The sequence below is a fragment of the Entelurus aequoreus genome, linkage group LG10, assembly GCF_033978785.1.
Source record: "Entelurus aequoreus isolate RoL-2023_Sb linkage group LG10, RoL_Eaeq_v1.1, whole genome shotgun sequence".
Taxonomy (NCBI): Eukaryota; Metazoa; Chordata; class Actinopteri; order Syngnathiformes; family Syngnathidae; genus Entelurus; species Entelurus aequoreus.
Genome location: NC_084740.1, coordinates 62,136,042 through 62,162,202, shown reverse-complemented (window position 1 = coordinate 62,162,202; position 26,161 = coordinate 62,136,042). Strand labels below are relative to the sequence as shown.

At 39.7% G+C, this 26,161-nt stretch overlaps 1 protein-coding gene across 2 annotated transcripts; it reads left to right on the top strand.

Moving 5' to 3' along the window:
• The first annotated feature begins 222 nt into the window (after positions 1-222).
• Positions 223-24,229, top strand: dnm1l (dynamin 1-like). 2 transcript variants are annotated; one of them, XM_062061371.1, is made up of 19 exons: positions 223-503; positions 6,477-6,621; positions 6,720-6,749; positions 7,267-7,313; positions 7,439-7,510; positions 9,642-9,728; positions 9,800-9,962; positions 13,035-13,155; positions 13,233-13,364; positions 13,434-13,640; positions 13,718-13,838; positions 13,932-14,087; positions 15,996-16,085; positions 16,150-16,242; positions 16,309-16,362; positions 18,053-18,214; positions 20,412-20,521; positions 20,654-20,813; positions 23,859-24,229. In XM_062061371.1, the coding sequence occupies exons 1-19, from the start codon at positions 402-404 to the stop codon at positions 23,913-23,915; spliced, it is 2,109 nt and encodes a 702-aa protein (XP_061917355.1). In that variant the 5' UTR covers positions 223-401; the 3' UTR covers positions 23,916-24,229. The 2 variants fall into 2 exon arrangements, with proteins under 2 accessions (XP_061917355.1, XP_061917356.1); XM_062061372.1 differs by lacking the exon at positions 6,720-6,749 and having other exon boundaries at positions 224-503.
• The last annotated feature ends 1,932 nt before the right edge of the window (positions 24,230-26,161 follow it).

Genomic DNA, 26,161 nt, shown 5'->3' with positions numbered 1-26,161 from the left:
AAACAAAAACATTCATTAAAATTGTTATTTTGTATTTGCAAATACATTTTATATTTTTTAATATCCACACACAAATATTTTGCCTGCAACCTTGGTTACTGTTGCGTCTTTTTTTTTAAATTCTTGTTTCAGGAGTTTGACGTCATTTACCGGAAATGTAGTTCGGGCGTCCAGACGTTTCCGCGAGCATCCAATTGGACGTCAAGTGTGACGCACTCTCTTTCCCACAATGCAACGGTGCGCAATTGTTGTGCGCAGTGGTTATCCAGTCAAAGAGATGTCGAGGCGACGCCAGCTAGCATTAGCCGAGAGGGACATTGAATGACTTTGTTGACCGTGTGAGGCAGCGCAAGGAACTCGGTCCCCTTTTTTTTGACAGGCCGGGAGCGGTTTCGGAGCTCATGGAGGCCCTAATACCTGTCATAAACAAACTGCAAGATGTTTTCAACACTGTGGGCGCGGACGTCATTCAGCTGCCGCAGATAGTAGTTGTAGGTACTCAGGTAAGTGACGTCACTGCGGCTAGCTCCTGATTTAGCCGGCGCCAACTTCTCATATAGTTGCAACTTCTTTGGACTTTCTCTACGATATTTCCATGACATTCATTGACTGTGAGTCAAATACAAATACAACGAGCACACGAGTGGTCGCTCAAACTGTTCGTTGGAGCTTTGTAGCGACAATTGTCATCACAAAGAGCCTAGTTTACTTGTAGGTGTGTTCAAGGTCTGGCCCAGGTGCCCTTAGTGGTCTGTTACTTGTACTTCAATGGCCCACTCCTGGACATAGTAAACCTCTTGAAAACTATTTCCTATGTCACCTTTCTTATAATGAACGTAAATACATTGCATTGTTTGGTTTTGAACAACTTGCACTGAGCCTAGTCTATAAAATCTGCTACACCTCCCTGATACCGAAGTACATGTCAAACTACTTCCTTAACCGCCATAACCACAACACCAGGGGGAGTTCCACTAACCACGTTAAACCCAGATTCCGATCTAACAAAGGTCTTAACTAACCACAACACCAGGGGGAGTTCCACTAACCACGTTAAACCCAGATTCCGATCTAACAAAGGTCTTAACTCATTCTCCTATGCAACATCAATGTGGAATGTGCTCCCAACAGGTATAAAAGAAAGGGCATCTCTATCCTCCTTCAAAACCGCACTAAAACAACACCTCCAGGCAACTTCAACCCTTGACTAACACCCCCCCCCCTCCACATCCCACCTCCCTGGATTGTAAATAACCAAATGTAAATAATCAAATGTATATACTTGTTCTTATGCTTTCTGAACTCATTATGTTCTCTGCTCGCTGTACATATCCTACCAAGTCACACCTACACTGTTTCAATGTCCATTTCTCTGATGATGCAATTGTTGATGACCGAAGTGCTGATATCAACTAAACCCTCCACATCCCACCCCCCGGATTGTAAATATTGTACATAATGTAAATAATTCAATGTATATACTCTGATGATTAACTTGTGGGATGACTGTATTATGCTGGTAGTATATATTTGTACCATGAATTGATTAACGTGGACCCCGACTTAAACAAGTTGAAAAACTTATTCGGGTGTTACCATTTAGTGGTCAATTGAACGGAATATGTACTGTACTGTGCAATCTACTGATACAAGTTTCAATCAATCAATCAATTGATTGATTCAAACTTGTATTAGTAGATTGCACAGTACTGATAAAAGTTTGAATCAATCAATCAATTGATTGATTCAAACTGGTATTAGTAGATTGCACAGTACAGTACATATTCCGTACAATTGACCACTAAATGGTAACACCCCAATACGTTTTTCAACTTGTTTAAGCCGGGGTCCACGTTAATCAATTCATTAGGGGTGTAACGGTACACAAAAATGTCGGTTTGGTACGTACCTCGGTTTAGAGGTTCGGTTCATTTTCGGTACTGTAAGAAAACAACAAAATATAAATTTTTTGGGTTATTTATTTACCAAATGTGTAAACAATGGCATAACATACATATACACACAGGGTCCATTGCCAGGGTTAATGTGGTCAACATATATACAATAAAAACTAAATAAGATAAGGCTCAGAATGGTTTCTTAACAAAACCTTTCTACATATAAAGTGCTTTTTTTGATTGATTGATTGAGACTTTTATTAGTAGATTGCGCAGTTCAGTACATATTCCGTACAATTGACCACTAAATGGTAACACCCCAATAAGTTTTTCAACTTGTTTAAGTCGGGGTCCACGTTAATCAACATTAAACTGCCTCAAGTTGTTGCTCAGATTAAATAAAATGACAAAACTTTTCTTCTACATATAAAAAGTGCAACATTAAACAGTTTTAAGTCAACTCAGCCTCAGATTAACTTTTCTTTCCCCCCCAGCCTGGCTAACTTGGCAGTAAAGGATATATGGGCTCATTGTTCTTCCACCATAGAAGTGGCTCAAAATCTAGTTTTTAATGCAATATGGTCTTAAATCTGCTGCTATAAAAACATTTTTTATTGCTTTAGCCCTGCCTGACTCGCCGAGGAGAGGCTGCTTGAATGCGGTGGTGACGCTTCAAATGGGTTAGCATGTTTGACGTGTTGTCAGAAGCAGCTGCTGAACAATGTCGGCAAACCTCCGTCCTCCATTGTTGTATCGCGCAGCCAAAGTGTTCCCAAACGGGAGATCTTAACGAGGCAGGAGGGTCTTCCAGCTCTGGCTTTTACATGTTGTCCTAGCCCGGTCGCTGCTAGCATGCCGTGTGTTGTGCCTCAGTGTACATTGTTTACACAACGTGCGGTACGCTACTTAATATGTTCGTGTGGAAACTCGTTCGGTACACCTCCGAACCGAACCGAATCCCCCGTACCGAAACGGTTCAATACAAATACACGTACCGTTACACCCCTACAATTCATGGTAAAGGTAAAGTTTACGAAAGGTAAAGCATGTTATATTATGGAAATATAGCAACCTTAGTGTTACAATGTGTAGTGTAATGTTAGCTCCTCTCCAGGCACATGATAATAATTGAGTAGATGTGTGTCCCTACTAGGGTTGCAAAGGGGTGGAAAGTTTCCGGTAAATTTCCGGAAATTTACCACGGGAAGTTAAGCTCGGGAAGTTTGGAAATATTGACCATTTTTTGATTATTCAAAGTTGGACACCATCCATGGGAATTAATGGGGAATTCCAATAATGATATATTATTGGGCACTTGTCTATATATGCTGCTGCATCTTTGTGGCATTTTTGACGTAGCTCTTTGCACAGTATTTGCAAATGTACACAGCCTTTCCGCCTACATTGGTTGGGGTGAAATGTCTCCACACATCATACGTGACATTATTCTGTTTGTAATTATTTATTCTTGTAAAACACTAATGCAATGCCACACACAGATATAAATAGTCAGCCAAACAATTGGAGTAGTCTTTAAAAATATTTTACTGATGGACAAATGAATAGAAATAGGCTAGATGAATAGATGAACACTCAATCAGCATGCTAAATCGAACTCTAACTTACATTCTTGTATGACAACAGAATGGCTAGCAGAACAGAAGGCAGAGAAAACTACACCTTTTGATTTAGTATTTGCTAATTGAACTTTACAGATCACAAAAAAGGTAAATTCGGATCACTAACATTGTTGGCATAAATTAATGGGATTTAACATAGAGAAAATTAGCATCACGGCTAACGGGGAAATATTTTTGGTTCATTTCGATACTGGTGGTGGTACATAAACCTAGCTAGCTAGAGATATTGGCTCCAAAATCATTTAACAAGTACAGGAACAGCTAGCTAGCTTGAGTGTAAGTCTGCTGGAGTAGTCTACAGTCATAGAGTAACAAGCAATTACACCTCTATTAAACTTAAATACCATAGATCAAATATATTTACCCCAGTAATATCATCAACACTTACCTGACTGGATGAAGTCCTTGGGCTCAAATACTAGTGTGGCCTCAATAGCCCTGCTGTAGTGTGTAGCATGCTGGGAATTATCTGTGCATGCGATGGAAGAATGCACTGCACATGTGATGGAGAATGCACTGTGCAGGGTTGAAATTCTACTGAATTTGCATTAAATCAGGTTGTTTTAGCTAATAATCATGCTGCAAGATCTAGCATGTTGCATTCAATGTTTATTCCCATTCGTTTCCCATTAATTCCCATGGAAAGTTTCCAACTTTAAATATTCCCGGAATTTTGCAACCCTAGTCCCTACACTTGCGTATCTTAATGTTGCTGTAAGAGTACACCACTATTGGCCATGTGAATTATATTTATATAGCGCTTTTCTCTAGTGACTCAAAGCGCTTTACATTGTAAACCCCATATCTAAGTCACATTTTTAAACCAGTGTGGGTGGCACTGGGAGCAGGTGGGTAAAGTGTCTTGCCCAAGGACACAAAGGCAGTGAGTAGGATGGCAGAAGCGGGGATCGAACCTGGAACCCTCAAGTTGCTGGCACGGCCACTCTACCAAGCGAGCTATACCGCCCCGTGGAGCAGCCTACAGACTCTGTGGCAGCTAATCGGTTTAATGTGGCAGGTTTACTTTCATTGGCCAGCTAATCGGATGTGGCTGTCTCGGCCGTTCTGGTCAGCATCGCTGTTAAGAGTTGGACAAACCAAGTCTCTGGAGGGTTTTTCCCCCCTTGGCTAGCTAGCTACACGCTAGCAACAAAGTCCTTATGTTTGTAGATATAATGATGACAAAATGTACAACATAAAGTAGCAAGAAACACGTCAATAATGAATAAAGCAAAACATGTTTTCTAGACCAGGCCTGGGCAATTATTTTGACTCAGGGGCCAAATTTATAGAAAAAATGTGTTTGGGGGCCGGTATATCTACAAAACCTCACAATAATGTCTGATTAAATGCTAAAAACATTATGACAGACCACCTTAAAAAGCGGAATGGAATTTTAAATTTTTTTTACTGAATAAGACATCCAGAATGTACATGAAAATAAAGAACGTGGGATTTACAATATTAACTATGACCGATAAAATACTGAATATTGACAACATATGAACGTCACACCCCCTCTCCATCAACATATTTTACAATCAAGCAAAACACAACAAAAATACAACAAACTTAGCAAAACAAACAAAAAAACACCTACAATCTGATATATATATGAGATATCACTAAGCTTTAAAACTTTGTTGTGAAAATCTCCACACTGCTTGGTGCCTCGTCTGAGCTGTTGTGACTTAGATTACCATAGTAACTAATTAGATTACCATAGTAACTAATTCGATTACCATAGTAACTAATTCGATTACCATAGTAACTAGTATATCATGCAAAAGCGCAGATTCCAACCATTGAAATACTTTGTATAGTTGAAGACTTACGGTCATTTGAACACATCACTGCACATCATAATGGCAGCTACAGTTTCCATCTTAAACATCTAAGAAAAAAAATATTTGGGAATGTCCGGCGGGCCAGATGGAAAAGCTTAACGGGCCGCATGTGGCCCCCGGGCCTTCATTTGCCTAGGTTTGTTCTAGACCAAATATCACTTCATATTCTCTACTGCTCGTTAGTGTTACCATATCTGAGTTATTGTGTAGAAGTATGGGGAAATAATTACAAAAGTACACTTCATTCACTAACAGTGTTACAAAAAAGATCAGTTAGAATAATACATAATGTTGGATATAGAGAACATACAAACCCTTTATTTATTGAATCAAAAATACTGAAATTCCACGACATAGTGAATTTGCAAACAGCTAAAATGATACACAAAGCAAACTATAATCTGCTAGCCAAGAATATACAACAATTCTTCTCAAAAAAAGAGGACAAATATAATCTTAGAGAAAAACTTAATTTAAAACATTTGTATGCACGTACAACACTTAAAACCTTCAGTATATCAGTATGTGGAATTAAATGATGGAATGGATTAAGCAAAGCAATCAAACAATGTACTAATATGATCCACTTCAAGAAACTCTTCACACTTAAAGTGTTTACAAAGTACAAAGAAGAAGAACCATGATAAACATTCTGAATGTATTTCCTTTAATTTTTTCAAAATAATCTTACTCATCTCACCATATGAAATGTAACTTACTTCACCGGGTATTATTTATTTATTTATTTTTATTGTGATTACTTATGGAGTATATTGTGAATAAATTGAGAACAGGAAGTGAACAAAAGTTTTAGCAACTGTTATGTAAAAGAAAAGGGGTAGGATTAAATAAGCTCTGCTTCTTCTTCTCCTGTTCGCACATGTTGAAAAGAGGAACTGGAAATTGTGATGTATCATGTTGTATGCATGCATGTTCCAAATAAACTCAAACTCAACTCAACTTTTCCTTGTTAGTTGTTTACATGGAACAAAGAGACCTCAGTGTACCAAGTCAAATTCATTGTGTGTCAAATATACTTGGCCAATAAAGCGGATTCTGATTGTTGTCACATTTTGTTTGTTTTTTTACAGAGCAGCGGCAAGAGTTCAGTTTTAGAGAGCCTTGTTGGCCGGGACGTACTACCACGTGGCACGGGCATCGTAACCCGCCGGCCCCTGATTTTTCAGCTGGTTCACATCGACCCCGAAGACCGCAGGAAGACCAGCGAAGAGAATGGTAATATACTGTTGTATGTTCTCAACCTTTTTCTTTTACTTTCAAAGTTCTTACGTGATCATCATCTCGGACATCTTGTTGTCTCTCTCAAACCACAGAATTCAAGAAAAATGGCCGCTTTTACAGAGGTCTCCTTGTCTTATTTGCCTTACTGTGTTTATACATTACATAACCTCCTTGATCCCCCCCCCACTCTGTATCATTCTGCCCGTCCTTTTTGTGTCCTGTGACGCCCCACCCACCCAGAGCTCATGCCCTCATTTCCACTTGTTGGATAATTCCGTGTACAAATTAGGCTTGCATTTATATTACAAGAGTTAATTCAATGTACCAACATCCTGAATTTAGCTTTGATGTCCTAAACTGCCTGCTTTCCCTGAGCCGACTGACAATCCCCGTCTTTATACTTGTTTTGTTGTTCTGGCAGTTTTAATGAGCTTTGCTGTGCTTCCTTCTTTATGCTTCAGGGTTCAATGAGCTTCCATCACAATTACCATACAGTGGAAATTGTCATTATTTTTTCCCCTTTGTGGAACAGTCCCAATTTTAGCCACCACCAAAGAATTCCTCTCTTGAGAATAGAAAACAGAGAACTGATCTTTCGGCCAGATGTTTGTGTAATGCCGTCAATCTCATTGTCTGCAGGCGTCGATGGCGAGGAATGGGGCAAATTTTTGCACACCAAAAACAAGGTAACATTTCATTGACAGTGAACAAATGAGCCCTCAGCTACTTTAATATTTGATTTACCATATTAAAGATTAGTCACTATATTATAGCCCTGATGCTAAAATGTTGCATATTTTGTGGTTTTTAGATTTACACAAATTTTGAGGAGATCCGCCAAGAAATCGAAGCAGAAACCGAAAGAATATCTGGCATTAACAAGGTACTGACAGTTTGGTTTTCAGTCTACCGTACTGTGTTGACTTAAATAATGGTTGGCACAATGCAAAAAGTCAGTGTTCAAAAATAAGGGAAAAAAATACAAAAATTAGGTGTATTTTACTTGAACTAAGCAAAATGATCTGCCAATAGAACAAGAACATTTGGCTTGTCAAGACTTTCCAAAACAAGTAAAATTAGCTAACCTCAATGAACCCCGAAATACCTTAAAATAAGTATATTCTCACTAATAACAAGTGCACTTTTCTTGGTAGAAAAAACAAATATGAGACCTTTTTTCTCAGTATGTTGAAAAATATTCTTATATTAAGTAAATGCTCGTGCCATTATCTTGACATAAGCTAAGATAAGCGCTCGGCATTACATTTCTTGAAACCAGCAAACTTATTCTAAAAACTAGTTTATTTTTCTTAATGGAAAGGCAACAAGGCAAGCGCTTGTTACTCTCGGGGTCTACGAGCCGCTCAGGCAAATCATATTGTCTAAAAAGGCATTTTCCCATCCATAACATGACATCATCGCGCCAAGTGCGTGCTCTTTCAGTCAATTAGTGCGCAAGGAATATATATATATATATATATATATATATATATATATATATATATATATATATATATATATATATATATATATATATATATATATTTATTTATTTATTTACAGCCCGGCTGTACAGTTTTTTTTTTATTGTAATTTTGAAGCATTCATCTGAATGTGCATGAACTATTTCTGTTCAAAATTGTTTGAAATGTCAAATGTTTAAATATTAACTGTCAGTTTACTGTACTGTGCCAACTGTACTACTATATGAGTACATATTTTCTATTGTTTCATTGGAAATAAAACAGCAAAGTCCATTTGGCTGTCATCTGTTTTAATTATGAGACACAAAGTCATGATTTTTTATTTCATGCTTGAAATAAGAAATGATTACTTTGAAAAAGTAGTTTTATACTTGTGAGTGTTGATGACACAGCTTTGCAACACTTGATATTCTAGTTTCAAGCAAGTTTTACTCAATATAGCTCATCAAATCTCAGCAACAAGCTTTAATATCTTACTGACATCATTTAGGAGCAAAACACTTAAAACAAGTAAAACACTCTAACATCAAATCTGCTTAGTGAGAAGAATGATCTTATCAGACAGAAAATAAGCAAATATCACCCTTATTTGAGGTATTTAATCTTACTTAGATTTCAGTTTTTGAGGTGCACGTTTATAGAATCAACTTGAGTACCAAGCCTTTCAATGGAGGTAAGGTATTTGTTAAAGACGATGGCTTTATTTGTACAACCGTATTCTGATAGTATTTATTAGGGATGTCCGATAATGGCTTTTTGCCGATATCTGATATTCCGATATTGTCCAACTCTTTAATTACCGATACCGATATCAACCGATACCGATATATACAGTCGTGGAATTAACACATTATTATGCCTAATTTGGACAACAAGGTATGGTGAAGATAAGGTTTTTTTTTTTTTAAATAAAATAAAATAAGATAAATAAATTAAAAACATTTTCTTGAATACAAAAGAAAGTAAAACAATATAAAAACAGTTACATAGAAACTAGTAATTAATGAAAATGAGTAAAATGAAGTGTTAAAGGTTAGTACTATTAGTGGAGCAGCAGCACGCACAATCATGTGTGCTTACGGACTGTATCCCTTGCAGACTGTATTGATATATATTGATATATAATGTAGGAGGCAGAATATTAATAACAGAAAGAAACAACCCTTTTGTGTGAATGAGTGTAAATGGGGGAGGGAGGTTTTTTGGGTTGGTGCACTAATTGTAAGTGTATCTTGTGTTTTTTATGTTGATTTAATTAAAAAAACAAAAAAAACAAAAAAACAAAAAACGATACCGATAATTAAAAAAACGATACCGATAATTTCCGATATTACATTTTAAAGCATTTATCGGCCGATAATATCGGCAGGCCGATATCGGACATCTCTAGTATTTATGACACTTTATATTGAATATATTATGATATACAGCACTGTACATACAGTAAACATATAATATGTTGTTCTGAATACTTAAAAAAGCTTACTGATAAATATAATGTTAAAAGGTATGTATCTTTGTTATCCTTAGGGTATCAGTGATGAACCCATTCACCTGAAGGTCTTCTCACCTCATGTTGTCAACCTCACACTGGTGGACCTGCCCGGTATCACAAAGGTGAGCTACATAAAAGGCATGCCTCACAGAATCCGAACATGGTTGCAAGCTGTATGCGTTTCTTGGCACAGTTGCCAGTTGGAGACCAGCCCAAAGACATCGAGATCCAGATCCGAGAACTGATTGTCAGGTACATCTCCAACCCCAACTCCATCATCCTGGCTGTGACTGCTGCCAACACGGACATGGCAACGTCCGAGGCCCTGAAGGTGGCCAGGGAGGTTGACCCGGATGGTAAATGCCATGTCTTTTTGTCTGCTAGGGATGGGGTGACGGACGCTGAGCACAAGTAAATAGGATTTTTGTGCCCCCTAGAGAATGCTTTCCTGGGCTAGAGCCCATGTGGCCAATTTCTAAAACCGCTACTGGTCAGTACTATAGAAATGAAACTTGGGATTTAACTTGTAGTACATGTTGGAGTTCAGGTATGAACTCTCCACTGTCAGCAGCTCTCATGCAACCTTAGACCATGATGCTACCAGTACCACCAATTAAGGCTGAGTGATTATTTGATTGTGATTGATGATGGTGATTAATTTCAGGGTGATCACGGCATTCAGCTATTGGCATATACAAACCCCAAAAGCAGTGAAGTTAATAACCCTAACCCTAAACCCCAAAAGCAGTGAAGTTGTCATGTTGTGTAAATGGTAAATAAAAACAGAATACAATGATTTGCTAATCCTTTTCAACTTATATTCAATTGAATAGACTGCAAAGACAATATACTTAATGTTCGAACTGGAAAACTACATTTTTTGCAAATATTAGCTCATTTGGAATTTGATGCCTGCAACAAGTTTCAAAAAAGGTGGCACAAGTAGCAAAAAAGAGTGAGAAAGTTGAGGAATGTTCATCAAAGACTTATTTGGAACATCCCACAGGTGAACAGGCTAATTGGGAACAAGTGGGTGCCATGATTGGGTATAAAAGCAGCTTCCAAGAAATGCTCAGTCATTCACAAACAAGGACAGGGCGAGGGTCACCACTTTGTCAACAAATGCCTGAGCAAATTGTTTAAGAACAACATTTCTCAACAAGCTATTGGAAGGAATTTAGGATTTCACCATCTACGCTCCGTAATATCATCAAAAGGTTCAGAGAATCTGGAGAAATCGCTGCACTTAAGCGGCAAGGCCGTGACCTTGGATCCCTCAGGCGGTACTGCATAAAAAAGTGACATCAGTGTGTGAAGGATATCACCACATGGGCTTAGGAACACTTCAGAAACCCACTGTCAGTAACTACAGTTGGTCGCTACATCTGTAAGTGCAAGTTAAAACTCTACTATGCAAAGCGAAAGCCATTTATCAACAACACCCAGAAATGCCACCGGCTTCGCTGGGCCTGAGCTCATCTAAGATGTGATGCAAAGTGGAAAAGTGTTCTGTGGTCTGACGAGTCCACATTTCAAATTGTTTTTGAAAACTGTGGACTTTGTGTCCTCCGGACCAAAGAGGACCAGAACCATCCGGATTGTTATAGGCGCAAAGTGTAAAAGCCAGCATGTGTGGTGGTATGGGGGTGTATTAGTGCCCAAGGCATGGGTAACTTAAAAAATCTGTGAAGGCACCATTAATGCTGAAAGGTACATACAGCTTTTGGAGCAACATATGTTTCCATTCAAGCAACGTTATCATGGACGCCCCTGCTTATTTCAGCAAGACAATGCCAAGCCACGTGTTACAACAGTATGGCTTCATAGTAAAAGAGTGCGGGTACTAGACTGACCTGCCTGTAGTCCAGACCTGTCTCCCATTGAAAATGTGTGGTGCAATATGAAGGCTAATATATCAGAAGGGAGACTTTTGGCTTGTACATACAGCATTCTTCTCTGTCTAAGCATCATCCTCCATCTTGTAGGTGAGGAAATGTTTGACCCGACAAATAAAAACCTGGTAATTAAGCCAACAAAGCTAAACATAGATTTGTGAGGTATTTTACATTAAAGTTAAAATGTGAGTTAACTTTTCTTAAAAACTGCATTTTCCAAACTGATATAAAAAAAAGTCCACTGTAGAGGACACTGCTTCTCTGAAAGTTGAGAGACACAGTGGATGTTCTCGCACAATTCTTGTGATAATTTATAATCATAAATAAATATGATTAGAACATTTTAACATAGTTTGTGTTCAATTACAGTAAGTGTGTTTATCCTAAACCTTCCTGCCACTTCATTTTACACATTATAACATTTTAAGTTTTTTTTTTTTGTCTTGGACAGATACCACAATAATATCGTACCACGGTGGCCTTAATACTTTGACAATATCTTACCGGGAGATTTTGATACCATAACATCTAGGGGTTAAATTTCGGTTCGGTACATAACTCGGTTTAGAGGTCACGGTTCGGTTCATTTTCGGTACAGTAAGAAAACAACAAAATATACATTTTTGGGTTATTTATTTACCAAATTTGCAAAATATTTGATGTGAAGTAATGGGAACCTTGGATAGGTCAATAATTCATAATAACATTGATTTTGATTCAATATTATGTTTTGAGCAATGACAGTTTGAAAGAAAAAAAAACAGCTTTGTTTTATTAGTCAACATTGCAACTTTTTTTAAATTACATTTAACCTTTAGCTTTTTTATTTCACTTTTATGTTTTTGTTTATTTTAATAGTATTTTTAAAATGTGCCGTGGGCCTTTAAAACATTAGCTGTGGGCCGCAAATGGCCTCAGGGGCACACTTTTGACTCCCCTGCTATAGATAATAAAAAATTAAATGTGATAAATCTATGGATAAAAAGCAGAGCCTGGCGACGCATGCGCGTTTATCATAACTCTCTCTCTCTCTCTCTCTCTCTGTCTCTGCCCCTCCCTCACCAATGCTGCTGCTTGTTTTGTTTTTAACCCCTTCTTAACCCTGAACGTACATTGAAAATACATGCAACCCTAACTCAAAATGCTGGACATTTGAGGCATTTAAGAAGCTCCGCCAGGACAGCCCTGCAAAAGAGGACATGTCCAGTGAAAAGAGGACGTATGGTCAGTCTATCCTAGCCCGTTACCTGCTAGCATGCGTGTGTTGTGCCTCGGTGTGCATTCTTTACACAACGTGCGGTACACTACTTAATATGTCCGTGTGGAAACCCGTTCGGTACACCTCCGAACCGAACCGAAACCCCCGTACCGAAACGGTTCAATACAAATACACGTACCGTTACACCCCTAATAACATCCCTAATATTGTATCGTCCCTTGAGAAAATACTCAGTAATAAGAATGCTTGTACGTGGTGTACTCACTCTTATGAGCTAGTGTATCTCTGAATTGTTTTCCTACTGGTGTGTCCAGGCAGGAGGACGCTAGCAGTAATCACCAAGCTGGATCTGATGGACGCAGGAACAGACGCCATGGATATACTGACAGGCCGAGTCATTCCTGTGAAACTAGGCATCATCGGACTCGTCAACAGGTGACTTTGCCATGTGGGTTTGTCTAACTCTGCTGTGCTCTCCTGGTAACACGGTGTGTTCTCATGACGTATCACAGGAGCCAATTGGATATCAATCAGAGGAAATCCGTGGCAGATTCTATACGTGACGAATACGCTTTTCTACAGAAGAAGTACCCCTCCCTTGCAAACAGAAGTGGTACCAAATATCTCGCCAGGACACTGAATAGGTAGGAGAGGACCTTCCTCTTTTTTGAAATGTTGGTTATTGTGCAGTAAAAAACAATACATGACTTTAGATTGCTCATGCACCACATCCGAGACTGCCTCCCTGAGCTCAAAACCAGGATCAACGTGCTGGCAGCCCAGTACCAGTCGCTCCTCAACAGCTACGGAGAGCCGGTGGACGACAAAAGCGCCACGTTGTTGCAGCTCATCACCAAGTTTGCCGCAGAGTACTGCCACACCATCGAAGGCACGGCCAAGTACATCGAGACTGCTGAACTGTGAGTGTCCTCACCAGCACCTTGCCACTCACTGCAAAGCACTACCAACTGACCTTTCTTTGTCCTCCCTCTTTCAGCTGTGGTGGCGCCAGAATCTGTTACATATTTCACGAGACGTTCGGGCGCACCTTGGAGTCTGTCGATCCCCTGGGGGGCCTGACCACCATCGACGTACTCACGGCAATCAGAAATGCAACGGTGGGTTTTCGCAACATCTTTTAAACGCAACTCCAACAATCCTTTTTAGGCTCATTAGTGCAACATTTTTGTATTTCCTTTTTTCCCCTCCAGGGCCCAAGGCCTGCTTTGTTCGTGCCCGAGGTGTCCTTTGAGTTGCTGGTCAAGAGGCAAGTAAAGCGCCTGGAGGAGCCAAGTCTGCGCTGTGTGGAGTTAGTTCACGAGGAGATGCAGAGGATCATCCAGCACTGCAGCAACTACAGCACACAGGTGAGCACATATATAAAACAATACACCTGCAACATCAATCAGCCAACAGCTGGAGCAGGGGGGCCCACACTTTTTCTGCAGGCCAGCTACTTTTCAATGGACCAAGTGGAGGGGATCTACTTCACTCATATATATCATTTATTTTCATTTATTTAGGAAAGAGAGGTTTATGTTAAGAAGTTAAAGGTGTTTAATAGGGGTGTAACGGTACACAAAAATTTTGGTTCGGTACATACCTCGGTTTAGAGGTCACGGTTCGGTTCATTTTCGGTATAGTAAGAAAACAACAAAATATACATTTTTGGGTTATTTATTTACCAAATTTGCAGAATCTTCCACCAAAAATATTTTTCTTAGTGGAATATTTGATGTGAAGTAATGGGAACCTTGGATAGGTCAATAATTCATAATAACTGATTTTGATTCAATATTATGTTTTGAGCTATGACAGTTTGAAAGGAAAAAAAACAGCTTTGTTTTATTAGTCAACATTGCAACTTTTTCTAAATTACATTTAACCTTTAAGCTTTTTTATTTCACTTTTGTTATGTTTTTGTTTATCTGAATAGTATTTTTAGAATGTGCCTTGGGCCTTTAAAACATTAGCTGTGGGCCGCAAATGGCCTCTGTGGCACACTTTTGACAACACAGCTATAGATAATAAAAAATTAAATATGATAAATCTATGGATAAAAAGCAGAGCCTGGCGACGCATGCGCGTTTATCATAACTCTCTCGCTCTCTCTGTCTCTGCCCCTCCCTCACCAATGCTGCTGCGCGCACAATTTGTTTTGTTATTAACCCCTTCTTAACCCTGAACGTACATTGAAAATACACGCAACCCTAACTCAAAATGCCGGACATTTGAGGCATTTAGTGCTCAATTGTACGGAATATGTACTGAACTGTGCAATCTACTAATAAAAGTTTCAATCAATCAATCAATCAAAAAAGCATGCCGTGTGTTGTGCCTCGGTGTGCATTGTTTACACAACGTGCGTTACGCTACTTAATATGTCTGTGTGGAAACTTGTTCGGTACACCTCCGAACCGGAACCCTCGTACCGAAACGGTTCAATACAAATACACGTACCGTTACACCCCTAGTGTTAAATGATAATACAAGCATGTTTAACACATTCCTTTCTTTCACGAAGACAAGAATATAAGTTGGTGTATTACCTGATTGGGATGACTTGCATTGATTGGAATCAGACAGTAGTGATGATAACGTCCACATTTTCAAATGGAGGAGAGAAAAAAGTCCTCCTTTCTGTCCAATACCACATGAAAGTGCTTGCTTTTTGTTTGTCCAGCTTCCATACTCCTTTTTATACACTTTACAAGAAACTCTGTAGCTTGCTAGCTTTCTGAGACTCTTATTTTGTTAGCACAGGCAGGATGAAGCGGCACTTTTATTGTGAAGACAGGAACTGTGCAGTCAGTCTTTAGAGTTTTGACGGCAGGTACGGCGCGAGAGTCTGTTGAAATAAAAAGTGTTTCTGGCCTTCCTGTCGGTCATTTTTTCTTAATAATGATGTGGCAGCAGCCAGCGTCATCTCACAAGACCCTCGGGTGGCGTGAATGTCAATCAAGTGACCAAAGTCACGTCTTGGTGAAGATTGATGATCCATCATTTTTAGCTCTATTTTTTTAATGTCTGGCTGGTGGACTGACACACCCTCCACCATCCACCGCTAGTTCACTATCCATGTAATGGACACCCCTGAGCTAGAGTCAAGATCTTGATTAAGGAAGTGAAGTTCTTTCAAGCTCCATCCTGGGTCCATAGAACCAAATGCCATTAGTACGTGCATTAGATCGACAAATGCCTTTTGATGTTTTTAAAAATGGTTCTGCATTGGCAAATACAATGTTGTGAACAAAATGTTTTTGTTTTTTTTGCAGGAGCTACTGAGATTTCCAAAGCTCCATGATGCCATTGTCGAAGTGGTCACCTCCCTGTTGAGGAAGAGACTGCCAGTCACCAATGAAATGGTACTTGTATACTTGAACTTTGTGGTCATTTATTAAGAGCTAAGTTAGTCTTTTTTCCTATAAGGTGCACAACCTGGTTGCGATCGAGCTGGCGTACATCAACACCAAACACCCAGACTTTGCTGATGCCTGCGGCCTGATGAACCATAATATAGAGGTACCAGTCTCACACTAATGTGTGCATTGATCAGACATCTAAAATGGTGTTTGTGTGTTACCACAGGAGCAAAGACGCAACAGAATGAGGGACCTGCCATCTTCTGTCCCCCGAGACAAGGTACAAGGAATCATATGTACTTCCTGGACACTTTATTACAAACCCCGTTTCCATATGAGTTGGGAAATTGTGTTGGATGTAAATATAAACGGAATACAATGATTTGCAAATCCTTTTCAAGCCATATTCAATTGAATGCACTACAAAGACAACATATTTGATGTTCAAACTCATAAACTTTATTTTTTTTTTGCTAATAATAATTAACTTAGAATTTCATGGCTGCAACACGTGCCAAAGTAGTTGGGAAAGGGCATGTTCACCACTGTGTTACATGGCCTTTCCTTTTAACAACACTCAGTAAAGGTTTGGGAACTGAGGAGACACATTTTTTAAGCTTCTCAGGTGGAATTCTTTCCCATTCTTGCTTGATGTACAGCTTAAGTTGTTCAACAGTCCGGGGGTCTCCCTTGTGCTATTTTAGGCTTCATAATGCACCACACATTTTCAATGGGAGACAGGTCTGGACTACAGGCAGGCCAGTCTAGTACCCGCACTCTTTTACTATGAAGCCACGTTGATGTAACACGTGGCTTGGCATTGTCTTGCTGAAATAAGCAGGGGCGTCCATGGTAACGTTGCTTAGATGGCAACATATGTTGCTCCAAAAGCTGTATGTACCTTTCAGCATTAATGGTGCCTTCACAGATGTGTAATACCCATGTCTTGGGCACTAATACACCCCCATACCATCACACATGCTGCCTTTTACACTTTGCGCCTATAACAATCCGGATGGTGGAGACGACGTCCACAGTTTCCAAAAACAATTTGAAATGTGGACTCGTCAGACCACAGAACACTTTTCCACTTTGTATCAGTCCATCTTAGATGAGCTCAGGCCCAGCGAAGCCGATGGCGTTTCTGGGTGTTGTTGATAAACGGTTTTCGCCTTGCATAAGAGAGTTTTAACTTGCACTTACAGATGTAGCGACCAACTGTAGTTACTGACAGTGGGTTTCTGAAGTGTTCTTGAGCCCATGTGGTGATATCCTTTACACACTGATGTCGCTTGTTGATGCCGTACAGCCTGAGGGATGAAAGGTCACGGGCTTAGCTGCTTACGTGCAGTGATTTCTCCACATTCTCTGAACCCTTTGATGATATTACGGAGCGTAGATGGTGAAATCCCTAAATTCCTGGCAATAGCTGCTTGAGAAAGGTTTTTCTTAAACTGTTCAACAATTTGCTCAAGCATTTGTTGACAAAGTGGTGACCCTCGCCCCATCCTTATTTGTGAATGACTGAGCATTTCATGGAATCTACTTTTATACCCAATCATGGCACCCACCTGTTCCCAATTTGCCTGTTCACCTGTGGGATGTTCCAAATAAGTGTTTGATGAGCATTCTTCAACTTTATCAGTATTTATTGCCACCTTTCCCAACTTCTTTGGCACGTGTTGCTGCCATCAAATTCTAAAGTTAATGATTATTTGCCAAAAAAAAAAAGTTTCAGTTTGAACATCAAATATGTTGTCTTTGTAGCATATTCAACTGAATATGGCTTGAAAATTATTGTATTCCGTTTATATTTACATCTAACACAATTTCCCAACTCATATGGAAACGGGGTTTGTAGACAAGTCTCATAAGAACAAATACAAGAGCTGTGTCAATATATTACAAAGCTCTTTTATATAACCTTTCCTGAGTGTTTCTCTCTTACGGAGCTAACATCTGACCTTCAGGCAGCAGCAGGTGGTGCTCAGGGCACCTCTTCCAACGAGCAGATCGATGGCGGGACAGGGAACTGGAGGGGAATGCTGAAAAAGGGAGAGGACGGTATGGTCCCCCAGAACACCCTACCGAGCAGCCCACAAAAGGGCTATGCTGTTAATTTGCTAGATGTGGTAAGGACTGACTTGTATTTGTGTTGTTGTTATCACATCCTGTTATTACTAAGGAGAAGATAGAGGAAAGGACAAAGGGCGCATTGATGGGGAGAATAATGTAAAAGCCATTCAGGCATGTTTTTCGTTATTAAATTAAAAACATTAAAACTGCACGATCTTGTTGACCTCAACACTGCTATTGTGACGTATAAAGCTCATAAGCACATGCTGCCTGGGTGTCTACAGGAGAGGTTCAAACCTAGGGAGAGTCCCTATGACCTCAGAGGTTCAGCTGTCTTTCAGAAAGCAAACATAAGAAGGAGCTTAAAAAGTAGATGTGTTTCTGTCAGGGGGGTTCATCTGTGGAACAGCTTGGATCATTCCTTCAAATGTTCCAGTTCCATTCACACATTTAAAAAACACTTTAAGACCAATGTCTTGGAAAAATATATCACTATTGAATCAACACAGTAGTTAAAGGCCTACTGAAAGCCACTACTAGCGACCACGCAGTCTGATAGTTTATATATCAATGATGAAATCTTAACAATGCAACACATGCCAATACGGCCGGGTTAACTTATAAAGTGACATTTTAAGTTTCCCGCTAAACTTCCGGTTGTAAACGTTTCGATATGACGTATGCGCGTGACGTCAATCGTTGAAACGGAAGTATTCAGAGCCCGTTGAATCCAGTACAAAAAGCTCTGTTTTCATCTCAAAATTCCACAGTATTCTGGACATCTGTGTTGGTGAATCTTTTGCAATTTGTTTAATGGACAATGGAGACCGCAAAGAAGAAAGCTGTAGGTGGGATCGGTGTATTAGCGGCTGGCTGTAGCAACACAACCAGGAGGACTTTGAGATGGATAGCAGACGCGCTAGCCGCAGACCTCACCTTGACTTCCTCCGTCTCCGGGCCGCCGACCGCATCGGTGATCGGGTGAAGTCCTTCGTCGAGCCGTCCATCGCTGGAACGCAGGTGAACACGGGTCGTGATGAGCAGATGAGAGCTGGCGTAGGTGCAGAGCTAATGTTTTTAGCATAGCTCTGTCGAGGTTCCGTAGCTAAGTGAGCTTTAATGGCGTCGTTAGCAACAGCATTGCTAAGCTTCGCCAAGCTGGAAAGCATTAACCGTGTAGTTACATGTCCAGAGTTTGGTAGTATTGTTGATCTTCTGTCTATCCTTCCAGTCAGGGGCTTATTTGTTTTGTTTCTATATGCTGTTAAGCACGATGCTATCACGTTAGCTCCGTAGCTAAAGTGCTTCACCGATGTATTGTCGTGGAGATAAAAGTCACTGTGAATGTCCATTTCGCGTGCTCGACTCTCATTTTCAAGAGGATATAGTATCCGAGGTGGTTTAAAACACAAATCCGTGATCCACAATAGAAAAAGGAGAAAGTGTGGAATCCAATGAACCCTTGTACCTAAGTTACGGTCAGAGCGAAAAAAGATATGTCCTGCACTGCACTGTAGTCCTTCACTCTCACGTTCCTCATCCACAAATCTTTCATCCTCGCTCAAATTAATGGGGTAATCGTCGCTTTCTCGGTCCGAATCTCTCTCGCTGCATTGTAAACAATGGGGAAATGTGAGGAGTCCTTCCTCCCGTGACGTCACGCTACTTCCGGTACAGGCAAGGCTTTTTTTATCAGCGACCAAAAGTTGCGAACTTTATCGTCGTTGTTTTATACTAAATCCTTTCAGTAAAAATATGGCAATATCGCGAAATGATCAAGTATGACACATAGAATGGATCTGCTATCCCCGTTTAAATAAAAAAAATTCATTTCAGTAGGCCTTTAATACTATGATCGATGTTAATTACAAACTAAATGTGGGATATAAATAATAATGGAAGTATAATTGTTTGTATATAGTATATAATTGGTACAAAGGTTTAACTAACACGTGTATAAGGATATTTCACATGTCTTTACTGTGTATATAATTGAACAGTGTTTATGTTGTGTACAAGGTGTAGTTATAATATGTTGTGCAAAGGAAATTTCATATTTTTAGGAAGCTCATCTTGTATTTGACATTGTTTATAGGGTTAAGCGCAATAAGTGTTCAACTTCAGCCTAAACCCTTTTGGGTCTGCAACATTTTCAATTTATGAATGTACAACTGTTTGTTTATGTAAAACTGTTAGTCATTTTGTTGACCACTGACCAAAGAAATAATAAACTAAAAATGTGTTTTTATCCAGCCTGTTCCAGTATCCAGGAAGTTGTCCGCTCGGGAGCAGCGAGACTGTGAGGTCATTGAGAGACTCATCAAGTCCTATTTCCTAATCGTACGGAAGAACATCCAGGACAGGTACATGGAGGCAGCCTTGTTACCATCCGCTGATTTGTACCCGTCATGTGTTTGCCTCCTGATCATACGAATTTCATTACATCACAAAGGACCGCATGCTTCACTGCCTCATCTCTAATTCCTCCTCTTCAGCGTGCCCAAGGCCGTAATGCACTTCCTGGTCAACCACGTGAAAGACTGCCTGCAGAGTGAGCTGGTGGGCCAGCTGTATAAAGCCGGGCTGTTAGACGACCTGCTGACAGAGTCGGAAGACATGGCGCAGCGACGCAACGAGGCGGCAGATATGCTCCAGGTAAACAGACTGGGGGAAAACTTGGGCTTTTTAATATTAGTCAAACATTTGGCCACCATATTAGGATTTTTGAAAGAGTGCAATGATAAAGTTGAAGATACTGTTGATTAGGGGTGTTGCAGATACTGCGCTATTTCAAAGTATTTACAATAATACCGTGACGCCTGACGGTATCAAACAAAAACTTGGTGTGCAGTTTTTTCTGGCGCTTTAGCATCGGCAGGGTCTGAAAATAAACTACATCTCCCAGAATCCTCTGCGCAGCGCGGGGCACCAAGGTGGGGGCGTGGAATGCCGTAAGCAGGAAATGAAGTCTGTTCGTAGTCGATAAGAGGAATTGGTTTTTTTGACATTTCCTGTAAAATGTCATTTGATTCTACCCATAAGTATTTGAGTTATGTTGCTAACACACAGACATACAAACCCTGGTGAAAATATAACCTAAGAAAGTCTGCAAAGCAATACTTTTGTCTTGAGCGTTTCCAAAGCGACACAGAGTCAGTCGGTCACCTCACACAGCACCGAGGTCATCAGCAAAAAAAGTTTTCAATGCGAGAAATATGAGGAAACTGAAAAACTACTTTGATAAATCCTCAATCCAGCTATTTTTCCACTGCTTTGTTTTCTCGATGCATCCTCATAAACTGTCATCCAGAAAATATATTTGAAGCCAAACATCAGTTTGTGAGGTATTTACTTTTTTTTAAAGTTAAATTGTTAGTTAACTTGTCTGACAAACCGCATTTTCCAGACTTGTACAAAAAGATGTCCACTGTAGAGGACACTGCTTGTCAGAAAGTAAAAGTTAAAGGACATTAAAGTGAACATTATTGTTTTACACTGGATGTTTACATTGTCACTAAGGTTTTCTTTAAATATTTGCTTAAAACTGTGGATGTTCCCGCAAAATTATTTGCTCTTAAAATTACATATATGTAGTCCATCCATCCATCCATTTTCTACCGCTTATTCCCTTCGGGGTCGCGGGGGGTGCTGGAGCCTATCTCAGCTACAATCGGGCGGAAGGCGGGGTACACCCTGGACAAGTCGCCACTTAGTAATAAATACAATTAAATATTTTAGCATTATGCTCATCTTCAATTACAGTAAGTGTGTCTATCCTAAACATTCTTGCCACTTCATTTTACACACTAACATTTTAAGTCTTTTTTTGAGTTATACTACAATAATATTGTACCGTGGCCTTAATACCGTGATAATATTTTAACCTTCGATAACGTTACATCCCTACTGTTGATGTAAGTTCATGGATTTTTATTTGGAATCACAATATTAAACATAACAGTCAGGGGTGTAACGGTACACAAAAATTTCGGTTCGGTACGTACCTCGGTTTAGAGGTCACGGTTCGGTTCATTTTCGGTACAGTAAGAAAACATTTATTTACCAAATTTGTAAACAATGGCTTTATCCTTTTAACATTGGGAACACTATAATAATTCTGCCCACGTTAATCAACATTAAACTGCCTCAAGTTGTTGCTCAGATTAAATAAAATGACAAAACTTTTCTTCTACATATAAAAAGTGCAACATTAAACAGTTTCAAGTCAACTCATCATGCTTAATTTATTACAGCATTTGGGAAGCCTGTAGTTGATTTGTATTATGTAGATGTTATATTGTTATCAACATGTGATAGCAGGGACCCTGCCATTCAAAACTAGGCTGCTGCATTACTAATGATTCATGTAACTATAGCTGAAAAAATAGTACAATAGCAATAGGAGAGACTATTCATCCCTGAACACCATGGAGTTCATGTAGGCTTAATGATGCACTTACATTATTATATCAACTATCAGAGACAGAAACTCTTCATTTAACATAATGTCCTGCTTCAACACAGCTCAATCAACACAGAATAAGGTCAAGTGAAATAACAGACAGACAGGGCTTTGCTGTCCGTAACACACACACACGCACACACACACACCGCAAAATGAGCTAACGTTACGCTAAAAGCGAATTAGCCTTCACCTCAAGCCAGGAAAGCGAGCGAGCTGAGCTGCCTTTTATATTTCTAGAAGGTCAACGGGCTCATAGTGATGTTACTAGTAGTTGACTGGGAGGTGTTTATTATCATTTGGGGAGAGTCCGCTGCCTGATGCTTACCTGCTAAACGCTAAGCACTGACTACATGCGCTCTGAATACGCACTGCTGATTGGCTGTTACCGCTCTGTTTGTAACCAATCAGATGGTTGTGTGGGTGTGACAATGCTGGGTGCTGTGTAGAGGACTGACAGAGACAGGCAGAAGGAAGCGGAGCACCTTGTTAAGACTTTAGCTTAGGCGGCTACTTAATATGTTCGTGTGGAAACTCGTTCGGTACACCTCCGAACCGAACCCCCGTACCGAAACGGTTCAATACAAATACACGTACCGTTACACCCCTAATAACAGTAATAGATTTAGAAATATATATAGCTGTGTTATTAATATTAGATTGCTTGATGAGTAGATTTCAATATCAATCCATTAGATACTTACCAGCCAATTCATTAGGAACAGCCACATCGAATGAGATCCAACACAACAGCTGTATCAAAAATGCTGCCTTTACAAAGATATTCTTGAGTATCAATTTGCTATGTTCTTCTTTGACATTCATGAATCCTTTATAATCAATTGATAATGTGTCCAAGAAAAAATTGCAGTGGTGTACTGCCGCACTGTATCATACTGGTGGTAGTTCCCAATATGTTGGATGCGAGAGGCAAAATGCAGTTGTCGCATCCTCTTAGAGACCGTGTCCCTTACCTCAATTAAATACCTCCTTTTTCTGCTCGGAGGACAAAAATGCCTTTAATGTGAATGCCTTAACCTCTAGTAAACACTTTCTGTACTTCCATTGTTCAATGGCTGCTGCTCCTGTTTGAGGGAGCACAGTGTTATACAATGAATCTTCTATTGTTGTAATGTTTACCGTATTTTGTGAACGTCCCCAAACCATAATGTCTTTGTGGTCATAGCAGGCAGCATAAATACAAGCTCACCTATGTACACTTTGCTTGGTGTATCCAGGCCCTGCAGAAAGCCAGCCAGGTGATAGCAGAGATCAGAGAAACACACTTATGGTGAGTGAGGGAAGCAGGCTCCTCCTCCTCATCCAGCCCACACGGACCGCCCTGAGACCCAAACACACTTCTCACCATACAGTACAACAGTGTTTATGTATGGTCACTCATAGTTTTGAATGTACAGTCAGAGTCAAGTCCACCATTACTCACCTTCCTTCCCCCAACCCCCAAAAAAGCTGGAATATTCTATTTTTCTTACGTACTAAACAGCAAATATGATAGGGATGATGTATAAATTGTATCGTCTATCACCACTATGTGGAGCCTCGCTAAAGAATGTCATATGTGTGGAATCCAATTAAAGATAGAACCTTAGTGGAAGCTTTGATGTGTCAGAAGTGAATTTGAAAAATAAATGCATTAACATAACTGCATAACCTTAAATGAGTCGACGTGGTCCTCGGCTTACAAAAGAGTTCCATTCCTACGACGCCTTGCAAGTCTCATTTTGGTCTAAGTGGGAAGTGCATCCGTAAAGTATTCACAGCGCATTCTCCACATTTTATGTTACACCCTTATTCCAAAATGAAATCAATTATTTTTTGTTCTCCAAATCAACAGACAATAGCCAACAATGACAAAGTGAAAATAATTTTTTTTTTTTTCAACTTTGGCAGCCTCAAGTCTTTTTAAATACAACACCACAAGCTATCTTTCTCTCCTTCCTCTTTGTAGTGTTGTTTTTTTTATCCAGTATTAAAGTTCAAGTACCAATGATTGTCACACACACACTAGGTGTGGTGAAATTTGTCCTCTGCATTTGACCCATCCCCTTGTTCACCCCCTGGGAGGTGAGGGGAGCAGTGAGCAGCAGCGGTGGCCGCGCCCGGGAATCATTTTTGGTGATTTAACCCCCAATTCCAACCCTTAATGCTGAGTGTCAAGCAGGGAGGTAATGGGTCCCATTTTTATAGTCTTTGGTATGACTCGGCCGGGGTTTGAACTCACAACCTACCCATCTCAGGCCGGACACTCTAACCACTAGGCCACTGAGTAGGTCTCTGTTATTATTTCTAATCAATTGTGAGGACAAAAATGAATTCAATCCATTTTGGAAAAGGGCTGTCACATAAGTTCCTGTGGAAAAAGTGAAGCGCTGTGAAGAACATCAAAGTCCCTCACAATGTACCAGATTTTTTGGAGTATAAGTCGCTCCAGAGTATAAGTCGCACCGGCCGAAAATGCATAATAAAAAATGAAAAAAACATATAAGTCGCACTGGAGTATAAGTTGCATTTTTTGGGGAAATGTATTTGATAAAAGCCAACAGCAAGAATAGACATTTGAAAGGCAATTTAAAATGTCTAAAGAATAGTGAACAACAGGCTGAATAAGTGTACGTTATATGAGGCATAAATAACCAACTGGTATGTTAACGTAACATATTATGGTAAGAGTCATTCAAATAACTATAACATATAGAACATGCTATACGTTTACCAAACAATCTGTCACTCCTAATCGCTAAATCCCATGAAATCTTATACGTCTAGTCTCTTACGTGAATGACATCAATAATATTATTGGATATTTTACGCTAATGTGTTCATAATTTCACACATAAGTCGCTCCTGAGTATAAGTCGCACCCCCGGCCAAACTATGAAAAAAACTGCGATTTATAGTCAGAAAAATACGGTACACACAAAGGTTGAAGGTCATGAATACAGAAATAAAGACACCAACTAATAATCCCAGCCATCATTAGCAAACTCACTTGCTTTATTGTCCCCGGCAGCCTCTTAGGGTTATGCAAATTAGCACTAGCCTCAAAGTAGCAGTAGAGTGGAAAAACAAGTTGACTTTATATGCTTAATTGTGTTTCATTGTGTCCATTAAACCATATCCAATCGTATTTACAATCCGCAAAGTGTGTAAAAACACAGTTTAAACATCACAAAATACTAAAAATTCAGCCAGCCATTTCTAATATTCCGCTACGAAAACCTTTCGGCTATCTCTGGAGGTTGTAGAGACGCTTCTGCACTCTGACCATATTATCAGTTCAGTCATACTGGAAATACGCAAAAATTAGACAGAGACGTGCTGTTTATCATTTACAATCTCTATATAAGACATAAACGCATATGTTTTTCCTTTTTTTATGCATTCTAAGTCGTAAATAAATAAATACATGAAACCTGTGCTAACAATGTAGTCAATGGGGGCTCTCTATTTTGCCCACAAAACTCTAAATAACCATCTAAATCCCGCCAACAATACTCTTTATACATATCGTGACCTGAAT